General features: G+C 40.7%; 1 protein-coding gene across 1 annotated transcript in view; it reads left to right on the top strand.

The window, feature by feature from the left end:
* The window catches only part of DMD (dystrophin), a 396,717-nt gene that overhangs the window by 73,826 nt on the left and 311,969 nt on the right, over positions 1-10,922 (top strand). Inside the window, exon 7 of the mRNA XM_026047293.1 lies at positions 3,579-3,814. Coding sequence (XP_025903078.1) covers positions 3,653-3,814 — 162 coding nt within the window. The 5' untranslated portion in view covers positions 3,579-3,652. The remainder of the gene's footprint in view (positions 1-3,578; positions 3,815-10,922) is intronic.

Genomic DNA, 10,922 nt, shown 5'->3' with positions numbered 1-10,922 from the left:
CCTTCCTCCCTTTCCTCCCTTCTTCCTTCTCTCCTTTCCTCCCTTCTTCCTTCTCTTCTTTCCTCCCTTCTTCCCTCCTTTCCTCTCTCCTTCCTTCCTTCCCTGCCTCCCTCCTTCCTTCCCTCCTTCCCTCTTCATTGTTCTGCAGATCTTAACACATTATTCTCCCCTCCATCACCTTTTCTCCTTGATTTGGCCTTGTTTTATATGTGGCCTTTAAGAGTGACGCTAGGTTGCCTCCCGTGGAACAAGACCCACATTTTGGGAGGTGGAAGAAGAGGGGGTGCAGGGGGCCTTAGAACCCCCTCCTGCAGCCCCCGGCCCGCTGGGGAGCGCGCGGCGGGTTGGGGTCTCGAGCCAGGCCCTGCCACGGGGCTCGGATTCAGCCCCTTCAGGCCGGTGGTGGGGAGCACGGGCCCCGCGGCGCCTCCTGCGCGCCGGGCGGGCGCTCCCCACAGCCCTCCAGTAAAAGCAGAGGGGAAAAGAGCGTCTAAGAGCTGAGGGATGGTCAAGGGCAGCTCCCCCAGGCCCAGAGCCCCCTCCTGGGAGCGACATCCCTGCGCTGTTTGCGGGGAGGCCTGGAGCAGCGCGGGAAGTGCCTGGAGTCGCGGCAGACGAGGTGGAAGAAACCCTCATGGGGGTGGATTGGGGAGACTGCTGGTTATTCACACGTGTGTGTAAAACCTTGTAAAAATGAAATAACGTGGGGAGGGGGAGCAAAGGGAAACTCATCTGCTTTGATGTGGACATTAAAAAGTGCAAGTCTGTGATATCATGTAAAGTACCCCATCATAGTGACCACCATGGTGTTATCAGAAAACCCTTACAAAAGCTCCGTTTCCTCATCTGTTTGTGTGATTTTTGATAAAAAAATACGTTTTAACAGCCTTTTCAAAGAATTATTTTATTTTGTCAAGTTTCACAGATGTGTGATGTGCATCGCAGAAAGATGTACAGGGGCTGCCTTTCAGAAATATGATAACTACGTGGGCTGGCAGATAGATACATTTACTTGTAGTGTGTGTAGTTAAGATAGCACTTACAACAGTCACTTTCAGTGAGACTCAATAAATAATGTATATATTGGCTGATTTGGTAAATTGTTTGTAATCATTCAGTTTTTTTAATGATAACAGCAAACTGTAGTGCGTGTGCAGTGCCAGTCACCGAGATGTTTGTGCGCAGCTTTTGCCTTTCCTGCAGTGCTGCACGGGGTCACTGATCTGCCAATGAAGCCATGCAAACATTTTCTCATCAGTGAATAGCTGCCCAGTTTCTTGGCAAAATCAGTTAATGTTTTAAGCAGCTGTAGCTGAGCTGCTGAACCTTCACCTGGCACTTGGGTGTTGAGGCTTCCGACCTGCTCTGCGGAATGGCAGGAATGCAAGTGCAGGAAACGGCCAAGGGTCCCTTGCTGAAGCACGTGAAAGCAAGAACAGTTACTGTGTGGAGGGCTGCTTTGGAGCCGGTCTGACCCGCAGACTGCACGCACCTCTTCTGTACTTCAGAAGCAGCATGGGAAAAAAAAAACATTGCTTTGTTGTTTGTAAAAATGTATATTTAGTTCTCAGCAGCTCTATTTTCCAGCTCAGGGTTCAAAAATTGATAGTATGCTCATAGAGGTGGCAACTCACACAGCTTTATTTCACCTCTCCTGTTTCTATTTTTTTTTCTTTTCTCTTCCTGCTGTGGGGTTAAGGCAGTTTATTCAGATCAGGATTCTGCAGCTACCCTAGAAAACAGTCATTTAGACTCTGCGTTTTTTCTTCTAATGATAGAGCATTCTTCTAGCAATTTTACAATGAAGCAACTTCAGGTGTTCTTTTATTTTTCTAGATTTAGTATTTTTCCTCTTATTTTCCTTTCTTCTCTTTCTTGTTTTAAAGAATGTGGGGAAAAAAATAACCCTTCTTTGTAGCCATGCCATATTGTGTATGCTACATCTTCAAAAATATGCTGTGCAAATGGAATTTTCAAATCTGCAGTCCTGAAAAAAAAGATTTTTGGCTCTTTTTGCTTTTCTAAATTGCTCTTATGTTAGCAACTTGAGCTATTAATTGTCTTTGTATGATTAACTGGAGTGGAAAATAAATAAATAAATAAATAAATAAATAAAAGCCCTATTGTTTATGACCATCTATTTGCAAACGTCAAATCCAGATGTAAAAATCGGTCTTGAAATTTTGAATCATCTCCAGTTATATGGCTCTTCCTGCATCGAAATTATCTATGACAACTCTCATCACTGTGGATGCCAGGGAAAAAAGCACTGTGTCTCAGCCTCCTCCACTGCAAGCAATGAATTGATGAACTGATTTCTTTAAACCTAACCAGTAAATGAAGAAAGAGCAAAAAACAAGCTATGAAGCTATTTTGTGCAAAGAGAAAGGGAAAACTTTATGAATAGCCTCTCAAGTAAGCTCCTATAATATGTTACTCCTAGTTCTCTAGTATGACTCTTCCAAGGAATGTCAATGGATATTTTTTTTGTCTTTTTTTTTTTTTTCTTGAAGATAGGGAAAGAAAATAAGCTTCTGTGAGTAGGTCCACTTCCTGCAGATCAACAGTGTTTATTTATTTATTTATTAGTTACTGAAAGCTTTGCATTTGGTAGCAACTCGTTTTGGGTAAGAAGAACCTGGTGAACCTTTTCTCTTATCAGTACAGCTTCTACCCTGAAACTGGCCTCTTTGCTCCCTAAATCCTGTGTGTTTTCAATGTGTGTGCATATATATGCCACCTGTGAGGCAACTCAGTTCCGATGCCGACTGGTTTTCTGCTCTTTTTTCACGTGAAACATATAAACTGCCACAGAAATTGCCCTACTCATCAACTGTTGCTAGCTGTTAGCCTGCATGGTTGGGTCTGATCCTGATCTTGTTCAAGTGAGAAAATATTTACTCGGGTAAATTTTCCTCCTGGAGGGGATGAAGAACTAAATAGTATTCAGTTCGGAAGAACAAGAAGCAAGAAGCTGCCAGGGGTGAGCTGCATGCTGTGCCAGCTCCCATATCAACCACAGGGCCTAGGGGAAATACTTGGTGATAAGTGAGAAGATTATTGTCAGTGAGGCAAATTCATAGCTACGGAGTGACTGGAAGAAACGTTTTTCTAGGCACGTGGGTGTGCTGTGATACAGGAGGTGTTAGAGTTGCGTTGCATCCTTCAGCCTCCAGGCCTGGAGACGCGTCCAGCCACACTGCTGTTGTGTCTTGGAAGGTGACTAGCAAAACTCGTCATCGTTTTTGTGTAGCAAAATACAAAATTCCGTGACCTTGAGTAAGGTGCTTCTGTTGCACTGAGATAGCTTTGCTGGTATTTACGAGGGCCCGGTGGTATTTTGAAGGTGGGATCTGAGTATGTTGAGTGGGGAACGACAAGTGCGTAATACGATAGAAATGTTATGGAAAACAGAATTAGTGCATTCTTGTGGTGTTAATTTCTGTACTTCAAGTAGATATAACATCAAAATGAGGAGCTTTATTTCTGTGTTGTCCTTTCTACTGCATGAACTCTATTACGGAGATAAACATTTATAGTCTATTTATTTAGTAATTTTAGCGTTTTTTTTCTTTCAGTAACTTCTGGTCAAGCTGTTGCTGTGGATACCCAAAGCGGGGTAACCAGGGAAACGAGCACCTCCCAAGCAGAAATGCCATCCTCGGTGCTGCTGGAGCTCCCAGCCCTGGCCGACTTCAACAGGGCCTGGGCAGAGCTCACCGACTGGCTCGGCCGCCTGGACCGCGACAGGGCGTCGCAGAGAGTCACCGTGGGGGATCCCGATGACATCAACGACATGATCATCAAACAGAAGGTATGAGAAACACGCATTTTTTGGCCTTTTTTTTTTTTTTAAAAAAGGCTTATAATCTTTGTTCTGAGTTAAATCATTTCCACAAGGGAAATGCAGGAGAGATGATAGGCTGCAATACATATAGTAGTTATTTAAGCCATTTTATCTCATAAATGGAGTTATTAGATTAGAAGATAACTGTTTAGATTATATATTAAGATAACTAATAGGAAAAAAAAAGAGTATTTCAATATTTTTTGTGATATCAATCTAGACCTTTTTATCTTCCTATTACTTCTCTTGCCTGCTGCACAACAGTAGGCAAGCCAAAGGAGAAAGGAGGAGTTGGATTGGATGCTCCAGGTTAAAAGAGGGAAGATGCACTGTTTTGTACATTTTGTACGGTATTGCTGTAAAAACTTCCTGAGAGGCTTAGATCCTGATACTGCTGGGTTATGAAAAGCTTCTCAGTCCTCTTAAAAATAAAAAAAAAGGACAGCTCATTAATCCAAGTGTTTTGTCAGCAAAACTGCATCAGTGTTGCTTATCATTGAAAACACACACAAAAAATATGGAAATATATGTGCAAGCACAAAAAAACCCCTAAACTTTAACTTCAGCAACTCAGTAGCAATAAAAGCAATTTGTTATTATACAACTTGAAAGTAATTACCTGTCTTCTAGATGTAACATTGCTCAATGTAAAAGATTTGGCTTGCCTGTGCAAAACTTTTCAGTGTTAAATTTCCATTCATTTCAGTTCTAAACCAAATTTAAGACTCCCTATTATAAAATATTCTGCTTCTGCCTTCCAATATAGAGTGATTTATTGTAAGGAAGATGCTGACATTCTTTCAGTGTGATTAAAGTGAAAAGAAAGGCAAGGACAATGGATACATTCATGTAGTATCTCTGTTAAATGGTTTTATAGGAAGGTCTCATTAAAATATGCAAATGACTATTAGAACTTATTCTTCTAGTTTTCTTATATGTATATATATGTATGTATAAATATTTGGTTTCCTTTACCTTCTAGCTTGGTAAAAGGTACTTTTCGTCCTGGTTAGGCATCACAGTGGCAATCAGGAAAAAACCTTAGCTCCCTTCCTCCCATAGGTCTCCCTACAAGAAATTCTAACTTATAAATGGAATTTAATTATTGGCTCTCGAGAACAACAAATTCAACTAATGTTTCCAATAATGTTCCATGTGCTTGAAAACAAACAGTTCCATGCCTGCATTTCCTCTTAGCTCAAAGCTGAAATATTTAGGGCAGTCAGAGCCGGTGCCGTTGGGGCCTCCTCTCGCCTCTGTTCCTGGCCGAGCAGCCCTGTCTCTGTTCTCAGTCCCACGCTGGGCTGCTACCTAAAGCAGCAGGAGAGCTCTTTGGTGGTGTGGTTATCTCCTGAGCTCGCTGTGCAACAGAATGTGACATTTAATGTCTCCTCTGATGAAACAGAAGAATCAGACGCCTAAATATAGACTGCGCTCTGGGAACTGGCTCTCAGGCCGCTCGTGATCAGCAAGGTGCTGCTTAATGCACAAAAATGAATGTCACCAAAATCTGATTCTGCTTCTAAGTCTAAGGCTGGATTATTGGATGAGCTTAGGAAACAGTTGGGCCAGGATTTTCGAAGCTGACAACTAATCTCAGGTTTTTAGAAAAACAAAAAAAGTGCTTTCTGTTAAAGCAGAAGGCTGCAGCACCACGGGACGTGGCCAAGCTGGGCTTGCTGTGGCACCTGCCTGGACCTTGGTATTCTGAAGAATCAGGCCAGACAGGGTCTAAGGTGGAAAACCAGTACTAGTGCTTGCCGCCCCACATCTGCGTGTTCTGTAGAACACTGAGGTCATACGGGTTCCGTGGCTGTGGTTTAAAAGCCTCAGCTCATTGTGGTTTTAATAGTGCCTTTAATTTCTATTTCCGTTGTATTTCTTTCCAAAGAGACAGCTACAATTTTAATAGCAAACAGAAATGTTAAAGCAAACACTTTAAAGGCCAAGAAATCCCATATCCTAGCAGTACACGTGACAGGACATTTTCCAAGCCATCCAGGTAAAGGGAATAGCCTTAAACTGTCCTTTCCTTTCAGAGGAGCCCATAGTGTTATTGGAGTTAACTCTGGGGCCTTTTGGCTAGGTGCATTTCATTCCGGTTGTGTCACAAGATCCCAGTCACTAACTCTGCCTTATTTTCCCTCTGTAAAAGTTTAAGACAGCATTAGCCTCCACTTGAGCTTTGCTTGGAAGTGATCACAGGGAACTGGAGCTGTTGTGTGGATGCCAGGACAAAGAAGTAGCACGCGTAGAGGCTAGCTGTGGAAGAACAAAACAAAGCAGAAAAGATAACTGTTTAAAAAAACCTTGGCTTAGCGTGAGCTCTTTCACTGAAGAAAATACAATTTAAATTCTGCTAGGCAGTGCAAATACTGTGTAGTGGAACCACAGAGAGTAGCGTAATGGCCATTCATTTCAGTCACTCTGGAGCTAATCGTTAATCAACTATGAGTGAGTGGAATGTAAATATATTTCTCGCATGCAAATGTGCTGTGTATTTTTAGCCATCTAGAAGTGTATAAACATATGACTATGGTCTGTATCATTAAGCTAAACAACCGAAGAAGTTGTAGAAAAGAAGTCTAATATTAGTGTGAGTGTCACCCATGTTCTGCATTTGAAGAACGTTACTGTACTGCTCAGAAGACTCGTGCTTTGTAGCATTTGATCCTCAGAGTGACTGATGCAAGGTAGGCTTAAAAAAGAGAGTTATATGTGATTATCTGTATGTAACCTTCACCTTCAAGTAAAACTGAGTGAAAATAATGAGAACATATAAAAAGCCAAAATACAGATAGTTGAGAGATATGTCAGAAGGAAGTTTGCTCTGTTTTCATTTGTCTGTCCTGATTTCAGAGCAATCAAGATTTTTTATATTTGAGGGCCAGAAAGGGGTTATTTGTGAAAGAGAAAATTACATGGATATAGGGACAAGATACATTTTGATATATTATTTTTTAAAAAATGGTAATCTCCTTACTTAAGATACCAGCAAACCTCTACTTAGAAACTGTGCTTTGGCCTCACCATGTTTTGAGGAAAATGAGCAGTGGGAGTAGTCCGATTTCAGCAGTATACAAAGCTGTGACACAATTAACTGTGCTATTAAAGGAAAGAAAAATGCTGTGATGTCCTTAAATTTTGAGTTCTGTCCATGTTCTTTTGCATTTGCTGAGGCACACTCTCCATGCCAACCTTTTGTAATACACGTAATTGAAAGCATGGCTGGCAGCTGTATTCAAATAAATTTTTCTTGCAAAAATAATTATTATTAATGTTTCTAACCACAGTTTTACATCTCAACCTTGACCTACGTCTGTACCTTTGTGTGTCTGCCTTTATTGTACACACAATCTGGTTTTAAGATTTAATGTAGACTCTACACTGCAAGTTAGTAAGTGTGAAGCATAGAGACTTGAGTCAAGCTCATCACTGAGACTTTCAAGCAGAGAAGGGAGAAAGATACTTCCAGGTAATGATTTATGTCATCCAAAAAGATTCAGATAATTTATTTCTCCTCAATTAATTTGTCACTGTTCCAAAAGTAGGCTTGAGCTTCTGTCAGTTAGAGAGGTAGGCAAAATAGGAATGAAGAGGCTGTTTTCACTATTAATTACTGAATTGATTTTTCAGTAGCTGAGGATCTTGGACAGCTAATGATAGCGAAATAACTGTTAAAGAAAAGTATTGATTTATAAGTTGTGCAGTTGGTAGACATTAAAAGAAAAAGTGGGCATAATTTGGATTCCTCTTGTTTGAAAAATGTTTACCTGTCCTTTGCCGTGGTTACATACCATCTATTTCAGTACACAACTTTACAAGGCATTTAGTATGCAGCCTCCAAATGAATATTTTGGTTAGGAGAACAGGAAGTTTTCTGTCCAAGCTGTTTTCCAACACAAATTTTTGTACTTTATTTTTTCATAAAGTTAATTGTTATAGGCAGATTGTTTATATATATATATATATATAAGCTGAAAAACAGAACAGAATGAAATCTTGCAATTTGGAAGAACTGTGATTTTTGTCTTTTCGGAATTAGAGTTGTGCTTTTCATCTCCCTCTCCCATTCGGGAGTGGAATTTCCTGGGAGTGATAGATTTTATCCAAAGTTTTCAGTTTTGAAGTGCACGCTCCTTGTGTGTTACATGATAAGGATATGTAGGTCTACGAAGAAGCATCTACATTGAAAGAAAACCTAATACAAATTCTAGGGGCAATTCTAACAACATGATTTCATGTTAAATGAGATAATTAAGACCAAATACAACTGCAGGGCAACTAAAGCACAGTGATAACATTTCTGAGTTATATTAGGTTTTTTGCCAATAAATTTGGCTAATTTTCTTTGTCCTATATTGAAATATTCTGTGAAAATACAGGTGAAAATTAATTGCCTTCACCTTTTTTAAAAAATTATTTTAGCATAAAGGAATGGCTCTGGCTTGGAAATATATATATATATATGCTATATTTATCTGTATGTTAATATCAAAATTTCCAAAGTTATGTGATGTTTTTACTGAAGCTCCTGTAATTGCCAAATTGCAATTTATAGTTCTGTATTGGTAGGTATTAATCAGAATACTGTAAGTTACCTAATGTTGAGTGAAAACCTGTAGTTACAGCCCCAGATACCTCATATCAAAATCATCAGCTATAAAAAAGGTGAACCCCCCAATCTTTTGGCTAGTGTATCTAAAGTTCCTTCTAAAGGAATGAAGTAGATCCATAATAGCAATATGTATGTGAAAAGATGAACGTAGCACATCTTCAGCTGATGTAGTCTCAAAGAGTGTCATACGTTGGAGATGAATATTTCCACATTTAAAATTCTGATGTGTTTAAAGGGAAGAATTCACTAAGGAATCTGGTGTCTAAGCATGGTGCAAGTAATTTCGGAGCTGAGAGTTACATTTCCAAAAGCAAACTGGGGGAGAATGTGGCCCTCTCCTTTTCTCCATGCTGTAGCGCCTGTTTGGGGGTTGTCGTAGATGCCACACATTGTGTAGGGCCTGTTAGATCCATCTAAACACAACCCTGGGCCCTTCCCATGGCCGGGCAGGAGCTGGAGCAGGTCCTCCCGCAGCGGGAGAGGGCCCTGGCGTCCTGGGCACCGTGTCCGTGAGCACAGCGCTGCGGACTCCTTTATCCACAGCTTGGAGGGAAAGGAAAGGGAAAACACCCTTGCGACCGTGACTGCCACCTCAGGAGACTCCTGCCATCGTTTTATACCTAGGTCACGTGTTGTGGTTATTCTTTTTAACAGGGCATTTCTTTTTTTAACATGGAGTACCTAGCAAAAATCTTATTTTTGATTGTCGTACTGTTAAAGCTTTTAAATTAATAATTCTAATTTTCTGTGTTTCTAGTGTTTCTGCATTTGAAGTGAATAAAATCCTAATGGCCAAATAGAGTTCTGTATATAATAAAAACAAAACAAAAAAACTCACAAGTACGAAAAACGACCTGTGTGTAGCCTGAAAGATTTTAGCTTCCTTTATAGAATAAAGGAAAATGAAAAATGCCTGCCAGCCTTTAAGCTTATTCTTAAATAGTAGAAAATACAGCAGGATGCTCTAGAGAGACTAAAAATCTGAGTCTTTAAAGGAGCATAAAAAGAAAAAAAAATCTATGAATCTGAAAATTGGACCTCTAGGGATACACGATGCATGTCATGAGACACATTTTTTGCTATTTGTAACCTATAAAGACAGATGATATTTTAAAATAGCTTGGCCAGCTCATTATGGTGAGTTAGAGTGCATATTTGTTTTCCGAAAACAATAAAAAAGCTGTCTAAACACTATGTTTTGGAGTTTAACACCCACTTATTTATTTCTCTATAATATTTATCACTAGGAGATGTGTAAAAAAAAATTGCCTCCAAGGGTCTGATTCAAAACTTACTGAAGTAAAGGAGATACTTTCATCACTTCTCAATTGTTTTTCAATCAGGCTGTAAATCATCAGTCTGAAACAACCAAAAAAATACTTAGTACTACAATTGTGCCTAAAGATAGCTTTGCTCTGATTGCTTTTATTGGCCTATTGTGAAATAAATTGATTTTTTTCTTCCATTTCCTGCCAAATAAGCTTCCAGGAAAAGATTAATTATCATGGCTGGTACAACTGGCATCCTGTGAGGCTGAGCAGGGAAAGGACAGAGTGTAGGAACTCATTTTGAATTACATTTCCGTGTTGATTACTAGAAGTACACTCTTTTCTTCCTGGGTTGCCTTTTTCAATAGCAATTGTATTTTTCTATATTTCTTAAATTTGACCTGTCCTGTGAATGGGCATGATGTAATCCATCAGAAGTGGGTCTTACTGGACCTGCTCTTTTTTCCTGTTTTCCTCTCCAAATCAGCCTGTCGCTGTGTGTGCTGTCTGCATTCCAGCGGTGCGCACAGCCCGGAGACCCGGTGTGTTGGCCCCTCTCAGGCAGAAAGTGCCCAGGCTGGAGCACCTGGTGTAGGAGGAGAGGCTGAGAGCGCTGGGCTTGCTCAGCCTGGAGACGTGGGGCCTCGGGGAGATCTTTACACGTGTCCACAGCCAGCTGATACGGGGAGACAGACCCTTCCCAAAGGTGCATGGATGCAGGATGAGAGGCAACAGAGCCAGGCTGCAGCACCGGGGATTCTGAGTAAACCTGAGAAGACAAAAAGTGCTGGTGGTGAGCGGAGCCAAACACTGGAACACGCTGTCCAGGGAGAATGTGGAGTCTTCATCCTTGGAGCTAACCAACAGTCAGTTGGAGAGGGCCTTGTGTGACCTGATCTGAGTCTGAATTTGGCCCCATATAAGGGCCCTTCAAAGCTAAATTATTCTCTGATTATGTATGGATTTTATTTTTCAAATTCAGCATTCTGTACCATATACCTTGAAAATGGAGCAGAGTTCAGAAGAAGGGAAGCAGCTTTATGCCACCTTTCTGTCCTCATCCTCCCATCCTCCTCCAGCTCTGATTCCTTCCAAGGGCTGGAGCAGTCCTGATACCATTTCAACAAATTCATTGATTCTAAATAATAGTGAGGATCTGTTAGGACACTTAAACTTACGTTCTAAGAGA

The sequence above is a fragment of the Nothoprocta perdicaria genome, unplaced genomic scaffold (assembly GCF_003342845.1).
Source record: "Nothoprocta perdicaria isolate Ctin4 unplaced genomic scaffold, notPer1 scaffold_49, whole genome shotgun sequence".
Taxonomy (NCBI): domain Eukaryota; kingdom Metazoa; phylum Chordata; class Aves; order Tinamiformes; family Tinamidae; genus Nothoprocta; species Nothoprocta perdicaria.
The sequence above is the reverse complement of the archived record's forward strand: the minus strand, read 5'-3'. Positions and strand labels throughout refer to the sequence as shown.